Here is a 17,943-nt window from a genome sequence, read left to right as displayed (position 1 = left end):
AACAAAGGAGGCAAAAACATACTAATGGAGAAAAGACAGTCTCTTTAACAAATGGTGTTGGGAAAACTGGACAACTACATGCAAAAGAATGAAATTGGACCAATTTCTTATACTGTACACAAAAATAAACTCAAAATGGATTAAAGACCTGAATATGAGGCACCTGGCAGTAGCATATGCCTTTGGCTCAGATCATGATCCAGGGGTCCTGGAATCGAGTCCCGTATCAAGCTCCCCGTGAGGAGCCTGCTTCTCCCTCTGCCTGTGTCTCTGCCTCTCTCTGTGTCTCTCAGGAATCAATAAATAAAATCTTAAAAAAAAAAAAAGACCTTAATGTGAGTCTTGAAACCATAAAATTCCTAGAAGATAACCCAGACAGTATTTTTTTTTTAAGATTTTATTTATTTTTTCATGAGAGACACAGAGAGGCAGAGACAGGCAGAGGGAGAAAGCACAGTGAAGGAAACCACCAACAGAAAGGCAACCTATAGAATGGGAGAAGATATTGCAAATGGCCTATCTGATGAGGGGTTAATATCCAAAATATATAAATAATTTATACAGTTCAACATCAAGAAAACAAAGAATGTGATTAAAAAATGGGCAGAGGACTAGAAAGGACATTTTCCAAAGAAGACCTGTAGAGGCCAATAGGCACATGAAAAGATGGTCAACATCACTCACTATCAGGGAAATGCAAATTAAAACCACAATGAGATATCATTCTACACCTATCAGAAAGGCTAAAATCAAAAATACAAATAAGTGATGAGGATGTGAAAAGAAATAACCATCATGTGCTGTTGGTGGGAATGCAAACTGAGCTCTATAGTGAGCCATTATAGAGAATAGATAAAGGTTCCTCCAGAAATTACCCAATGGGTAATTCCACTATTAGATATTTCCCAAAGAAAATGAAAACACTAATTTGAAAAGATATGTACACCCCTGTGTTTATTGCTGCATTGTGTACAATAGCTAAACTATGGAAGCAACTCAAGTGTCCCATCGATAGATGAATGAATAAAGCAGATATAGTGTGTGTATATTTTATATATATATATGTATTCCATTACGTATATTATATCTGTATGTATTTCATTATGTATATTATATATGTATGTATTCCATTACATATATGTTATATATGTATACACATGGAATATATATAATGGAATAATATATATTATATATACACACATATATAATGGAATAATACTCAGCCATAAAACAGAATGAGATCTTGCAATCTATAACAACATGAATGGAGCTAGAAGGTATAGTGCTAAGTGAAATAAGTCAGGCAGAGAAAGACAAATGCCATATGAGGAATTTACCAAACAAAATAAATATAAAAAGAGAAAAAGAAAACAACAAACAACCTAAACTCGTAAATACAGAGAACAAACTGGTGGTTGCCAGAGGAAAGGTGGTTGGGGGATGGATCAAATAAAGGGAATTAAAAGTTCACATATCTTTTAATTTTTTTAATTTTTAATTTTTGTTTTGAGTAGGCTCCCTACCCAACATGGCACTTAAATTAATGCCCCTGAGTATAGGAGTTGCATGCTCTACTAACTGAGCCAGCCATGTGTCCCAAGAGTATACATATCTTTTTTATTTTATTTTTTTAGAGAAGGAGAGGGGAGGGGAGGAGGAAAAGAGAGAGAGAATATTAAGCAGACTTGATGTCCAGCATGGAGCCTGATGCAAGGCTGGATTTCACAACCCTGGGATCATGACTTGAGCCACAATCAAGAGTCAGATCTTTAACTGACTGAGCCACCTAGGTGCCCCAAGAGTATCTTGATGAGTACTGAGTAATATATAAATTGTTGAGTCATTGTATTGTACACCTGAAACTAATATTACACTGTATGTTAATTATACTTGAATTAAAATGAAAAGTATAACTCAGTTAACTAGTCTTACCCATTTCAAACTAAAAGATTTAAGATTTAAAGGCTATCATCTATAGGTCAACTTAGATCATTGGGACTTAAATGAACTAGAGAAACAGTTTAGGAAATACTGGTTAAGAGGATGTACTTTTTTGAATAGAAGGACTAAACATACACAAAAAATTAAGCCAATATAAGATACTCAGTAAGCTGAAAACTGGCCCTAGATCACTAGCTATATAATATCCCCATGCCTCAGTTTCCTCATCTACAAAATGAAGACAATAATTATTTCTACTTTATAAAGTTGTAATGATAGAGCTAATATATACAAATCATTTGAATACCTGGGCAGAAGTAAGCACTAGAATGCAAGTGTACTCACACATTTCAGAATATGTTAACAATTATTGAAACAAAGAGGATTTTTCTCTTAACTCTGGGAAACTAATTTATGCACATTTTCCCATAAGTTTTATGATTTATATGAGACATTTTGAAATATAGAGTGGAATAGTAGCAATCAGGGAAGAAGTCCGTGAAATAGAGAAATGATTTGTAGGTAAGTTCAATTCAGGCATTAAATTCTGACAATACTAAAAATAGGAAAATAAATAGGAAGTTATTTTTCAGCCATCATTCAAATTGAATTCTTAACACTCCGGATTATCAGTCAAATTATAAGAAAGTGGATCTAATTAGAAAAGATGATTTTTGAAAATGTACTTTTTCTGTATTTATGATTTATCAGCCCCTTCTCTGATTTTAATAACCATTTAGTATATTCCATTGTGAACCACTGACATTTTCATTACAAAATATTTGCAGTAGGGGTTTTTCTCTTTACAAAAACTGTAGTCAACTCAGGAAGAACCTTGGGTAAAAGTTACCATTAACCCTAGAAAGGGTTTAGAGGGTCTAGAGGGTATTAGAATGTCCCCAGTGAACAAACACAGAGGCTCCAAGATGTTTTTCATGTACCTAAGGTGTCATTCTTTACGTTGAATCACTAAATATTTTCTTTCAGAACTCAGAAGATCATTATGTGGTGTTCTTTGCTATTTTTTACATGGAAAATCAATCTTAATTTGTGGTGGTCAGTTTTATTCAAATGGTTAGGAAATGAAGTTTGCCATTTAAATTTGGATGATGGGTTTTACACATTTAACATTGATTTCCTAATTTTCTTTTTTTTTTTTTTTGGTTTTTTTTTTTTTTTTATTTCCTAATTTTCTATGGTGTATCACTTTACAGTTCCTCTAAAGAACTTTAAACTTTTTTTCCCCCAAACATTTCTGAACTCAGATCTCCACAAGCATGTTTTGGATGTATCATGTCAGGTGTCAAAAGGGTCTGTTTTGAAACTACAGGAGAACTGAGCCTCATGGTACTCATGGACTCAGTGATGACAACAGTGGTAGGAGGCTGGTAGCCTAGCCTCTATGTACGCGTGGGCAGTAGGATGTAGGCCTGCCACTAACCAGGGACTCTCTATCCCAGAACTATCTGTTCCTAGTTGGATGTGATCTTTACTACTTAATACATTTTCCTTGTTCTATCCTTAAACAGTTCTCATAATTTCAGACATAGACATACTGAAATAGTATATGATAAGTCCTCCTGTGAGTATGCATTTGTTCTTTGTCTTCTAATTTTTTTTTTCCCCTCTCTTCAGCTCTGGGCTATACAGCTTTCTTAGCAGGGGTCAGAAAAAGAGCACAGTCTAACAAGTTCGTTGGTGCTTACTAGGCCTTGGCCAAAGTGGCTAGCTTGATAAATATTTCTTCCTTTCCTTGCCACACTGCACACATCCCTTCTAAGCTATACCTTGATCAAAGAAGGTTACCACCTCTGGACCCCCAGTACACATGCATGTAGTATTCTGAGGTCAGAGACTCCCTCTTCAGCATCCAAGCTCAGCTGTTCTTTAATAATTGCAATCCGTGGCTCTGTACAGTTACAGAATATTTTTTATTTAAGCCACATGGGGAACATATTACTGCCTTTTATACAGGAAAAAGTTAAAGTTTAGAAGTTTTTGTGATTCTCCCCACACACACACACCTTAAATAATACAAATCGCTAAATGGTAGAGCTAGAACTGGATTCCAGGTGGTTGGCCTCCAAATGGAAAGTTGTTTCAACTGTTTCATGCTGTAATTTAAGTCTTAAAAAGTTTCCTAAAGTTTGAAATAACAGCAGGATGTACAATCTTGGTGAAATTTTGGTAAGTTTTTAAGGATATCTTTAAGTAATCGCTAAAGTTTGATTCAGCTTAATGCTTTGGTCAGTCCCTTTCCCATCTGCCCTTTTCAGCCCCAGGTTTGCTGGTATCTCTTGCAATTCAAATTCTTTAATTATTTAATATTTCTTAGATAAACTCCAAAAGTTTTTTGTAAAAAGTGATCTCATTACATTTATCTGAACCCCATTCTAGCAGCAGCCTCACCTTTTTCAGGGCTTTAGTAAAAGGGTCTATTGCTCTAAGCTTACAGTGATTCTCTTAAAGTGTTTCCTAACCATTCCTAGTTCTCCTGTTTTTTTTCTGTTGACCCTATTTTCCACAAGCAACATGCTTTCAGTTTCTGCTAGGGTGTTTGGAACTATATTAGATAGTTTTATTTTCTCCTGTCAGTCTCTAAGTCTTTTAGTAAGTTCCTATATATTTAAAAATCCTATTATTTGATTTAATTGCATTTTACTGCATATATAATTTGGTACATATTTATTGTAGCACTAATGCTTAACTCCCAGAGTTAGATATCCAAGTAGTCTTCTCAGCCTCTCTAAGTTTAATTTAGGTATTTTAATCTTAATATATTAATATATTTCTTCTCATGAATAGATAAATAAAATCTTTAAAACATATATATATATATATATATATATATATATATATATATATATAAATAAAGAGCTTTGGTTTAAAGAGATTAAAGGAAGCCCTAAGGAGTAGGAATATCCCTACATTAATGAAGAGGAGGAAATTTATATATATATATATATATATACATATATATATATAAATGAAGAGGAGGGAATATATATATATAAATGAAGAGGAGGAAATATATATATATATATTTCCTCCTCTTCATTTATGTAGGGATATTCCTACTCCTCAGGGCTTCCTTTAATCTCTTTAAACCAAAGCTCTATATTTTGGAGAACAGAGGTGTCTTATAAGATATGATTGAATCTCAAACCTAACCTTGAATTGTTTTGGTTATTGGGAATCAAAAAGGAAAAATTATTATGTAATAACTTAGTAATATAGATACATGCCCAAATGGAAAGATAAGTTTTTGAAACATTGACTCCTAAATAGAACTTTACACCTAACAGCATAATTTCTTTTTTTTTTAACTTTGTTAAGTCTTATATTTGCAATATAAAAAAGATCATAGAAGCAAAAAATTTAAACCTTTTTCAAGATTTTTTTTATGGTTTTATGTTCTATTCTCTTGGCTTTTCCAATAAGGAAAGCTATCACACAAATATAAGACAAGTAACCATCAAAATGCCACTTTACTCAGTTTAAGATGCTTTTAGTGTCCTTTTTTTTTTTTTCATATAGTTCTTGTTATTTAAAGTAACTACTTACCCTTTTTAAATCATCTCTGATGGACTGGTCATTAGGTTATGATAGAAGCAACTATCCATCCATTGTGCTTCATTATATGAAATTTTATCACTAAACAATTCATGAACATCCATTACAACCATAGTAAAATCCTTTTTTTTTCAGGAAGTATGTCATTGGGTAACTCAGTGAGTTAGAGCATAGTGTTAATGAGTAGGAGATTGTGAATTTAGTTCCTGTGCTTGCCAGTTCCTTTTTGGATTCCATGGTGTATTATAAATCACTTAGTCCCAACCCATCCTTTTTTCTAGTAAAGCTTGATTTATGTAACAAATCATGTTTCTACAAGTTATATCTCAGGAAATGTTGCTTTTAGCTCTTTCAAATGAATGTTGAGATAACACCTTCAAGAATCATATTGGTGTATGTTCTATTGATAATAGTCCCCTAATATTAATATATTAATTAGCTAATCATAGAATAATTTAATTTTCTGAGAGTGTCTTGTGCCAGTAAAATGTTTTTAATTCTTACAATATAATGTATTCTATTTGCCAATAAAATGTAGATCACAATAGGGATAAGTTTGAGTTTCTAAATAGCTTGCTGTTGCCAGAGATTCAAATAACCAGTGGGTAATAAATTAGCATATTTGTGAATTTCAGTTAGGTCTAATTATTTAACCAGTTGCATTGGGAAAGCAGGTTAAAATGCAAAGAATTCAATATTTGCTGTATTTCAGGTACAATGTTTGATTTTTTTGTAATGGTTTATTAAGACAATTTCCAAATTCATCTCTTAACTGTCTTTATGTACCATTGTTAAAGACAGAGCCTTGGACTGGCTACATTATGTATTTACCTGAGTACAGACTTTCTTATGTATTTGCCTTTTGAATAAGTTATTTTCTCTCATTTCTCAAAATACTGTAAAAAGTTATAATAACACATAAAGACCATGCTGTGAGGGGAAGTTTTCTGGCATTACTAAGGTTAGATGCATGTAAGTTCTGTGCATTAAACCACCACATATTCCTCACTTGGATTTTATTCCTTTGGGTCTCAGGCCTAGTCATTTCTCTAAAATGGCTTTGGATGTGAAAAGAGATCACTGTCCTTGTCTTGAGTATACTAGCAGTGCCATGTGAAATGTTTAACTTGTAGACGCATCAATTACTTACTTCACTGGCAGTGAAATGCTAGACTACAGATTTGAGTTAGTAGGACAGTATCTAAAACCCAGATTATTGGCTCGATTGTTCTTGAAAACCAGGGTAGAATGGTCACCATAGATTCTAGTGAAGACATAGAAAAATGTAAAGATATCTTGTGTTCAATGTGATCTATATAAAAAATCCAGCTGTCTTTTTGCAGAAATTGACAAGCTAATCCTAAAATTCATATGAAAATGCAAGGGATTCAGAATAGCTAAAACAGCCTTGAGAAAGAACAAAGTTCTTTCATACTTTCCATTTTTCAAAATTTACTACAGTACTATACTTATTATATGTACAGTAGTATGCTATAAGAATTAGTATGATATTGATTTAAGAACATATATAGAGATCAGTAGACTAGAATTGACAATCCAGAATTAAATCTTTACATCTATGGTAGTTGATTTTGATGAAGGTGCAAAGACAACTCAATAGAGAAAGGATAGTCTTTTCAACAAATGATGCTGGGGCAACTAGATATCTACATGTAAGAGAATGAATTTAGATTTCTACTTCATACTGTATACAAAAATAATTAGAAATGAATCAAAGACCTGTAAGAGCTAAAACTATAAAACTCTTAGAATAAAACATAATTGTAAATCATTGTGACCTTGGATTAGAGAAGATTACACTTTAGATCACACTAAAGCACAAACAACAACAACAGCAAAAAGGTTCCCTACAGGTTTTTGTGTGAACACAAGTTTTCATTTATCTGGATGAATGCCCAGTAGTAGATGGTAGATAGTTGCATGTTTAGATTTCAAAGAAATGGCAAGACTTTGCCAGAAACCTATATCATTTACTTTCCTACCAGCAATGTGTGAGCGATAGTTTCTCTGCATCTTTGCCAGCATTTGGTGTTACTGTTATTTTTTTATTTTAGTTACTCTGATTGGTTTATAGTATCTCATTATGGTTTTAATTTGCATTTCCTTGTGGATAATGTTGTTGGATTTTTTCATGTGCTTATTTGCTATTTGTAGATTCTCTTTGGTGAAATCTCTCTTCATGTTTTTTGCTCATTTTTGTTTTTATTATCGATTTGATAGTTTTTTCAGATTTTATTTATTTATTCCTGAGAGACACAGAGAGAGAGGCAGTGACACAGAGGGAGAAGCAGGCTTCTCGCAGGGATCTGGATGTGGGACTCAATCCTGGGACTCCAGGATCATCACGCCCTGAGCCAAAGGCAGATGCCCAACCACTGAGCCACCCAGGTGTCCCTCTTGATAGTTTTTAATGTAATTCTAGATACTAGTCCTTTGTCAGATATGTGTTTTGCAAATATATTTCCGAGTGTATAGCTTGTCTTTATATTCTCTTAACAGAGTCTTTCACAGAGTAAAAATTTTTAATTTTAATGGAATTCAATTTATCAATTTTTCCTTTTATGGGTTGTACCTTTGGTATAAAGTCTTATAAACTCTTTGCCTAACCCTTGATCTTTAAGAATTTCTTCAACAACTTGTTTTCTAAAAGTTGTACAATTTTATGTCTTATATGTAGGTTTATGATCCATTCTGAGTTTTGTGTAAGGTTTGATGAGACTAATGTTGAGATTATTTTCCTTTTTTTCTTTTTTACCTAAGAATGTCCAATTGTTCCAGAATTATTTGCATTTGTTTAAAAGACTATAATTCCATGGGACACCTGGGTGGCTCAGCAGTTGCATGTCTGCCTTTGGCTCAGGGTGTGATCCCAGAGTCCTGGGATCGAGTCCCACATGAGGCTCCCTGCATGGAGTCTGCTGCTCTTCTGCCTATGTCTCTGCCTCTCTCTGTGTGTGTCTCTCATGAATAAATAAATAAAATCTTAAAAAAAAAAAAAGACTATCATTCCTCCATTTAAATGCCTTTGTGCTCTTGTTAAAAATAGTGGGCGCATTTGTATCAGTTTCTGGGTTCTGTGTGTCTATCCCGGCAATGATATCACAAGACATGATAAGATCATGTGAGTCTTCTTCTTTAGCCTGTTAATATTATCTTGGATTATATTGATTGATTTTTGATTATTGAACCTGACTTGTGTCCCTGGAATCAACTCCAGTTGGTCACTTATGGTGATAATTCATTTTTTATGTTGCTTAATTCTGTTTCGTAGTTTTTAAAAACGATTTATATATATATATATATATATATATATAAATATATAATATATTTATATATTTATATATATTTATAATATAAATATATATAAATATATATATGAATGAGGGATATTGGTGCATAGTTGTTTTTCTGTGTACTGTCTTTGTCTGGTTTTGGTATCAGGGTAACACTAGCTTCATAAAATAAACCCCAAAGTACTTTCTTTCCTGTTTTCTGGAAGACAGTATGTATGTGTTAACTTTTTAATTTTTTTTTAATGTTTGATAGAATTCTCAAATCATCTAGGCTTGGAGATTTCTTTTTTTTTTTTTTTTTTGGCTATTTTGAAATTATGGATTAAATATCCTTAAAAGTTATAGGGCTATTCAAATGATTTATCTCATATTGGGCAACTAGTAGTAGGTAGTCCTTTTCTAGGAATTGATTCATTTTTTCTAAGTTGTCAAATTTATATATGTAGAATTATTTGTAGTGTTCTCTTCTTATCCTTTTGAGATTACTATGTCTGTAATGATATTAGGAAAAAATTAAAATATTGGTCATTTCTGTCTTTTGTCTTTTTTTGTCAGCCCTGCTAGAGGTTTGTCAATTTTCATTAGCTTTTCAAAGAATCAGTTGTTTCATTGATTTTTTTCTCTTATTTTTGTTTTTAATGTCATTGATTTCTGCTCTTACCTATATATATTTTTCTGTTTGCTTTAGGTTTATTTGGCTCTTTTTCCAGGTTATGTTGAAGCTTAGATAATTGATTTGAGGCTTTTTTCTCTTTTTTCTAGGGTATGCATTTAATGTTATACATTTTCCTTTTAGCATTGCTTTATCTGTGCTACACAAATTTTTATGTTATATTTTCATTTTCATGTTGAAATGAATGTTGAGTATTTTTTTAATTTCACTTAAGACTTCTTTGACCCATGTGAATTGTATAGATGGGCATTGTTATTCTGTTTACAAATGTTGGTAGATTTTCCTGAGGTCTTTATGTTGTTGATTCTAGTTTGATGTCTTTGTAGTCAGAGAACATATTAAAGTTTCAGTTGTTTTATATTTTTAAGGTTTTATTTATGGCTAAGATATGATCTATCTTGGTATCTGTTGGTTGGCACTTGCAAAAAAAAAAATGTACTCAACTCTTATGTAGATTTTTATTAGCTTGAGCTATCATAAAATACCACAGAGTGGGTAGCTTAAATACTAGGAATTTATTTCTTACAGTTCTAGAGGCTAGAAAGTCCAAGAGCAAGACCAAAGTGCCAGCCAATTTGATTCTCTGGTGAAGACTGTCTTCCTGGTTTGCAGATAGTCACCTTCTTATTCTGTCCTCTCAGGGCAGAGAGAGAAAGAGAAAGCAAGATCTCTAGTATCTCTTCTTATAGTGACACTAATGTTATGAAGGCCACACTGTAATAACGTAATGTAAACCAGATTACCTTCTAAAGGACTCATTTTCAAATATATGAAACGGGAGGTTGGGGCTTCAATGTATGTATATTTGGGGGACATAATTCAGTTTGTATCAAGAGTGTTATAAAAATATGCATTAGATTGTTTTGGCTAATGGTTCTTCTGTGTCCTTGCTTATTTTATGTCTAGTTGTTCTACTAATTGTTGAGAAAGGAGTGTTAAGTCTCAACTATAATTGTGGTTTTGTCTATTTGTCCTTTTAGTTCTATTGATTTTGCTTCACATATTGTGTAGCTCTTTTATTTGGTGCATGCACATTTAAGATTGTTCTGTCTTCTTGGTAAATTGATCTTTTCAGCATTATATAATATTCCTCTGTGTCCCCAGTAATTTTGCTCTACTGTCTACTTTATCTGATACTAATATAATCACTCTTGCTTTTTTTTAAATTAATGTTTGCATAATATTTCTTTTTTTATCCTTTTACTTTCAGTCTGCCTATATTGTTACATTTGAAGTGAGTTTCTTATAGACGATGTATAATTGGGTGACAGTTATTTTTGGTTTTTCTGGTTTTTTTTTTTAAGGTTTTATTTATTTATTTGAGAGAGAGAGAGTGCATGAGTGAGCACAGGCTGGGGTAGAGACAAAAGTGAGAGGGAGAAGCAGACTTCCCACTGAGAAGGGAGCCTGAGGAAGGGCTCGATCCCAGGACCCTGAGCTGAAGGCAGACACTTAACTGAGCGACCCAGACACCCCAGGTTGTATTTTTAGATCAGTTCTGCCAATCTTTCCTTTAATTGATACAGTTAATGTAATTATTGATATGTTTGAGGTTGAGTCTGCCGTTTTATTTTGTGTTTATTCTGTTTTTCATTTCTCTATTGTTCTTTTCCTACCTTCCTGTGGATTCTTGAACATGTTTTAGAATTCCATTTTGATTTATGTGTATTGGATTTGAATGTATCTTTTTGTGTAGCTTTTTAGTGGTTGCTGTAGTTATTACATTATTTATACATAATAACTCAGCTTTTTGATGTCATCATTGTACCAGTTGGAGGGAAATATAGAATTACCCTTGCCCATCTGTAATACAGTTATCTTAAACATTTCCTCCCCATACATTTAGAACCACGCAGTTTTACTTTTGCTGTAACTATCACACATTAAGAGGAGAAGAAAAGCCTGTTGTATTGACCCATATTTTTGCTTACCATATTCTTTTTTCCTTTTTAATTGTTCCAAGGTTATTGTTTTCTTTGCCTCTTTCTTTCTATCATTTCCTTTCTGTTTTGAGAACTTATTTTAGTCACACTTTTAGAGTAGTTCTGCTGGTGACAGATCTCTGTTTTATCAGAGAATGTCTCACTCAGACAGATAGATAAATAGATAAAAGGATGTATTTACTGGTATAAGATTCTGGGTTGATAGTTCTTTTCTTTTAGTGCTTGAAAAGTTTTGTGCCACATTCTTTTAGCTTTCATGGTTTCTGATAAAGAAGTCGCTATAGTTGAGTTGTTTTTCCTCCTATAGGTAAGGTATTTTCTCTGGGTGTTTTCAAGATTTTATTTTTTTAAAGATTTATTTATTTAGTTATTTATGAGGGACACACAGAGAGAGGCAGAGACACAGGCAGAGGGAAAAGCAGGCTCCATGCAGGAGCCCGATGTGGGACTCGATCCCTGGACTCCAGGATCAGGCCCTAGGCCGAAGGCAGGCACTAAACCGCTGAGCCACCCAGTGATCCCCAGATTTTTTATTTTTAAGTAATCTCCACACCCATTCTGGGGCTCAAACTCAACAACCCTGAGATTAAGAGTTGCTCATTTGACCAAGTCAGCCAGGTGTCCCTTAAGATTTTTACTTTGTGTTTTCAAAATTTACAATGTGTCCTAGCATGAATATTTTTTATTCTGTTTGAGTTAGCTGTTTGAATCTGTAACTTTTATCTTTTGCTGAAGTTTTCTGCCATCATTTCAAGTACTTGTTTTAGCCCTGCCCTTTTTCTCCTGTCTTTCAGGGAGTTCAATGACATGAATGTTAGATGTCCCACGGGTCCCTGAGGCTCTCTTCATTTTTTTTTTTCAGTTTTGTTTTCTCTCTTTTGTTCAGATTGGATTATTTCTATTGTTTTATCTTCTAATTTAGTTATTTTTCTTCTGTCTTCTCTATTTTACCATCGTCCTGTTTACTGAGTTTTTTTTTCTTTGATTATTTTATTTTTCAATTCTAACAGTTTTGCTGACACTGTGTCTTAGCTGAGGCTTTCTATCTTTTCATTTTTTTTCACTCATATTCATAATTGCTCAGTGAATCATTTTATCATGGCTGCTTTAAAATTTTGTCCCATAATTCTAACATCTCTTTCATCCCAATATTACCATTAATTGATTGTCTTTTTCTTCCAGTTTGAAATCTTTCTGTTTTTAGATATGATGAGTGATTTTTTTTTTATTGAGACATGAACATTCGGGTGTTATAGGACCCTGAGCCTTTTTTTAACCTCTTACTTTAGCTGTATTTTTTTTTTCTACCACCCTGGTAGGGGAAGGGGACAGGAACATCACTGTATTATTGCCAGGTGAGAATGTATTGCCAGATTTTTTTGTTGATACCCAAGATGAGGATTCCTCATTACTTCTGGGCTAGGTGGGATGTATAGCTCCCCAGTAGGCCTACACTGATACTTCCCCAGATGGAAAGGATAGGAATGCTTCATTACTTATTCCCAGTTGGCCTCCACCTACATGATAGGAAAAGGGTGTAAGTCTCCTTACAGCTGGGCATTAGTGAAAGTACTGACTCTCTTCATTGGACCTCTTCTGGTGCCGTCACAGCAGGATAGGTTCATTTCATTAACGATGGGTAGGGGTGGAAATCTAGGCTCTTTGTATGATTTTCACAGTATGAGGAGGGGAGACTTCTTACTACCCATTGGGAATGAAAAGTCTTGGCTTCCTCCTTGGACTTTCTTGATACCATCACAATTGAGAGGATTGGTAAATGGATGTGGTTCCTTATTATAGACTCTGGTATGTAGAAGTTTGGGTTTCCCACTCAGCCTTTATAGGACTAAGTTGGGGTAAGGCCACAGTTTTTTTTCTGAATGGTTATTGTCTAAATGTTTTCTGTTTTGCTAGACTACCCTTTTCCTGGTCCTTTGTCAGGCTTTTGTTGAGGTTTTTCTTGTATGCACCTACTGGCACTTCCTACTTGTTGGCTTCTTTAAGTCTGTTGCATTTGAGGCAAAAAGGAAACTTAGAGTATTTACCACAGTGTTGTTTCTGGAATCTTGAGGTTCTTGAAGCCAGTTTGCCTTATTCCATTGTCTGAGCTTTTTATGTTTGCTTATATAGTGTCCAAGGTTTTTAGTCATATTTAGTGAGAAGAATTAGGGAAAGTTATGTCTGTTCCACCTTTCCATCCATGTATTTCAAAATAAGTTTCCCACCTCTTTCTCTTCTTCCAAAGTAAGTTTCCCTATCCTATAATAAAAGTAGTGCTTACTTGAGAACATTTCATGTAAACAACCCATAGAAAATCTGGATCACGATGATATGAACAGCTTAGAACAATGATTCTCAAATTTAAAGCACATTCAAGCACCTAGAGGGCTTCTTAACATTGATTATTGGATCCCACTCACAGAGAGGTGTGAGAACTGGCATTTCTAATAAGTTCCCAGGAATGCTGCTGCTCTGGGGACCATACTTATGTACATATCACTGCTTTAAAGAAACGCTTAGATGATGATAGACCATTATTTTTGAAAATATTAATGGCATATGCAGTTGCTTTAAATAAAAAAATATAAGTAAAGTAAACTAGATACTTGATCTAAAATATTTAAGGTTGATATTTATAAGATGACAATGCCACACTTAATGAAATTAGGATCTTCCCATTTTTCAGCACTATTATAATATTGGCATTTTAGAGGCCAAAAGGATACACATTTTATGCAAAGAAGAATATGACAAAAAATGAGATGTGTGGTGATCATTTGTTCTTTGAGTAATAAAATAATGCCTATTTTATTGGACACTAAGCAAAGAATGTTTGAATGGGTATATTAAGCTCTAGTAAGTATATGACACTCAAGATCTTTTTTAAGGCTCAGTATTGATGCCAGGAAAGCTCTGTTAAATTGATCTGAACTAATGATGCCCAACCTGGTTATTATTGAGTACATTTCATCATAATACACCTTCCTCTAAAGTTCATCTTTTTTTTTTCCCTTGAGTTAGTGAATATAAATGATACTGGGATTAAAACTACTCCCATCAATAGTATGACCATTTATCTAGATCAAGGTGAACTTAGAAATATTTTTCCCATAAGATCACTAACCATAAAAAAGAAAAATTAAAATAGTGAAATGTCAGATTAAAGTCTTTTAGACATTATTTTTCTCCTGGAAGTTGTTATAAGTGTTAATAAAGAAACTTGCTTGTGAATATTCATTAGATAATGGTTCTTATTTTGTAGCCAGACATCAGAATTCTAAAGTATTTCTTTTCTCTTTTAGCTCTGTTGGCTTAGCAAAAGCAGCACTAGAAGCGATTAATGGATTCAACCTCTTTGGCAACCAGGTAAAAAACAAAACAAAACAAAAAACAGGAGTATTAACAACAAACTTTGATTATTTTGTTGAATTACATTATTAATTAATTTGGCCATTGATTTACCAAGTCATTTCTTATGATCAAAGAATTGCCTGAAATTTATGTAGCAAACTCATGGTTGAACATCCTTTCCTTTGAATGTGATTTGCTAGTTAAATTATATTTTTCTAACTAAAAATATTGCTTAATTTAAAAAATATCTTTTGATAAAGAATTCTCATTTTCTTTGTTCAATAATTTTTCCCTCAAGTCTCTTCTTGAGCTTTCAAATTTTGATTTCTCTTTTTCTTTTTTTAAAGTAAGTTCTGTGCCCAACATGGGACTTGAACCCACAATCCCGAGATCAAGAGTCACATGCTCTACCAACTTAGCCAGCCAAGCACCCCCAGTTTTCACGTTTTTAAATATTCCTCACATTATAAACCACTTATATTCTATGTCAGTTTCCATGTTGATTTTAATTTAATGTGTATCAATATATATCTTATGCTGAGGGGAATTTGTGTAATGTGTGGAGCCAAAGAATTGGAATCTTTGATCCTAGTTTAACCCTCAGCTGGCTGTAATTTTATGTCTAAATCTCATTTTCTTTGGGATTAAAAGGAAACTCTGAGGGTTGCCCTAAATTTTCATGATTTGTTTAACCAGTTTCTCTGTACCTAATCATTGAACTACCCAAGTGACCATGAACTGAGTTGTCAATGAAAGGCAATACTATGTAAGAATACAGGTTACTTTTCTGAATCAAGGAGTAGACTAATTTTCTTTTTTTTTTTTTTAAGATTTTATTTATTCATGAGAGATACAGAGAGAGAGAGGCAGATACACAGGCAAAGGGAGAAGCAGGCTCCATGCAGGGAGCCCGACGTGGGACTTGATCCTAGGTCTCCAGGATCACACCCTGGGCTGAAGGTGGCACTAAACCGCTAAGCCATCAGACCTGCCCCTAGACTAATTTTCTTTAGCAATTTTTGTAGATTTCTAAGATGAGAGGGTAAAGGAAGTTTCCAACTGATACTATAATTAACCCTAAGCTATTAAAATGCTAAGTCAGTGCAGATACATTTTAGGAACTTAACACAGACGTGCAAAATGTGACTTGGTTTCTGTTTTGGCAGTTATAATACTATGCACCTCAAGTCTTGAATTTAAGAATATTTCAAGTTGGAGTATGGTAGCAAACTGCCTCTTTTCTCCTCCCTATATATACAAACTGTCTTTTCCTCTCACTCCGATTTCCTCTGGAGGATGGTTTCTGGTTATATCCAGGACATGAAGAATGAAGAATGAGCACAGACATGAAAAGATTGGGAAGAGGGGAGCAGCAATTCATTCTGGTTCCCAAGAGGTGACTCTTAATCACCCACTCCCATACCGTTTTTCCTCTCTCAAGACCTGTGGCTGGAGAAATGGAGGGATCAGAGCTTTGTGAGCTCTGATAGAGGAGTGTTATGAACCTATTGAAAATCATGAGTATTAATAGTTTACCTCTCCTTGAGATTCTCAGTTCCTCTAGCACTAATCCCTTAGCTTGTATCAACATTTCCGTCTCTCTCAAAGAGTCACCATACTTATGGAAGTCCCACATGTATCTTTCAATGCTTTTCTTTTTTTTTTTTTAAGGTTTTTTTTATTTATTCACGAGAGACAGAGAGAGAGAGAGAGAGGCAGAAACACAGGCAAAGGGAGAAGCAGGCTTCATGCAGGGAGCCTGATGTGGGACTCGATCCCAGGTCTCCAGGATCACACCTGGGCTGAAGGCAGCACTAAACCGCTGAGCCACCTGGGCTTCCCCAGTGCTTTTCATTTCCTTTTACCCCTTCCTTACTCAATACATTCATTTAAATGTGTACATATGTATGAATGTGTGTGTGTAAATACAAATATGTAGAGAATATATATATATATAATAAATAGAGATAGACAGATAAATAGAGGTAGATAGGATGAAAGGGAAGAGTAATATGGCATAAAGAAATGACATTGTTACATTGTTTTCGGAGTCAAGAAACAGGATCACTGTATGCTCTGTACTCCCACCAATGAGCTCTGTAACTTTGGCTGTTTACCTATGTCTCAGTTTCTTTGTTCTAAAAAGGTAGACATAATGATACTAGGGCCTAACTGAGAAGGTTTTCATACAATTAAAAACAATTAGCATAGTGCTTGGCCAAGATTAAACCCTCATTAGGTGTTATCTCTTGTTACTATTAATGAATTTTTGGTAATACTGATAATCCTAAAGAAAGGAAATGAAGGGATTGGACTGAAAAACCTCTAGAGAGTATCTCAAGGAGATAGAGAAGAGTCATGGACTAAACCAGTAGTGTTACAGTAACAGCCTAGAAAAATGCAGGTCTTGCTCTTCTGTTCTCCATGGCCTACCAAATGGTGGCCGTGTGCAGTTCTGTGTGTTTAGGTTGGATGTTCTTAAGTGGTGGTCAGCTCTTTTTTGCAACTGTGTCATCTCCTTTGATGTGCTTGAACATTAACATATGCAGCTTATGTATCTGGTATATACCTGCTCCACCTACTTACATACCCACACATAGAATGGCACTTTTCCCAACTGCCTATCTCTCAGGGCTCTGCCTTTAGTCAGCTCTTCCCAAGAAGCTCTCATAAATCTCTTAGCCAGAACTCTAAAAGCACTGAATTGCTTTTTTATACATTCTGATTTTTAATTACAAATATACTGCCAATATTGTTACCCAGCCATAATTTCTAATCTTGGCTACACATTGGAATTATTTGAAGAACTTAAAGAACAATAATGATGACTGGATTCTACCCCTAGAGATTCTGATTGAATTGGTCTGGGGGAGACCTTGATGTTGAAGTTTTCATGTACTGCCTGGGAATTCTAATGTGCAGCCAAGGATGAGAACAACTGCTCTAAGCAGAGTTCATTCTTGACCTTGTTTAGCTTGTGTCTGTTTCCAGCTGAGCTATACACCAAATTTCACTGACTTGACTATTCCTTGATTATTTCAGATAGAATTTAGACAAATAATGTCTTATTCCTGTAGCCACACAGATGTTACCTATTGCAAGTAGAACCCCTCTTTGTCTTCCTTTTTTTTTTTTATACTATCAGAGA

The 17,943-nt window shown here is 34.1% G+C and overlaps 1 protein-coding gene across 10 annotated transcripts in view; it reads left to right on the top strand.

Annotated features, from left to right (window-relative positions):
* Positions 1 to 17,943, top strand: part of PHKB (phosphorylase kinase regulatory subunit beta) — a 212,831-nt gene that overhangs the window by 90,166 nt on the left and 104,722 nt on the right. For all 10 annotated transcript variants that reach the window (XM_072750287.1, XM_026014319.2, XM_072750291.1 and 7 more), the window contains one exon: positions 14,747 to 14,810. In XM_072750287.1, the coding sequence (XP_072606388.1) occupies positions 14,747 to 14,810 (64 nt within the window). The remainder of the gene's footprint in view (positions 1 to 14,746; positions 14,811 to 17,943) is intronic.

This window comes from Vulpes vulpes, chromosome 2, assembly GCF_048418805.1.
Source record: "Vulpes vulpes isolate BD-2025 chromosome 2, VulVul3, whole genome shotgun sequence".
Classification (NCBI taxonomy): domain Eukaryota; kingdom Metazoa; phylum Chordata; class Mammalia; order Carnivora; family Canidae; genus Vulpes; species Vulpes vulpes.
The sequence above is the reverse complement of the archived record's forward strand: the minus strand, read 5'-3'. Positions and strand labels throughout refer to the sequence as shown.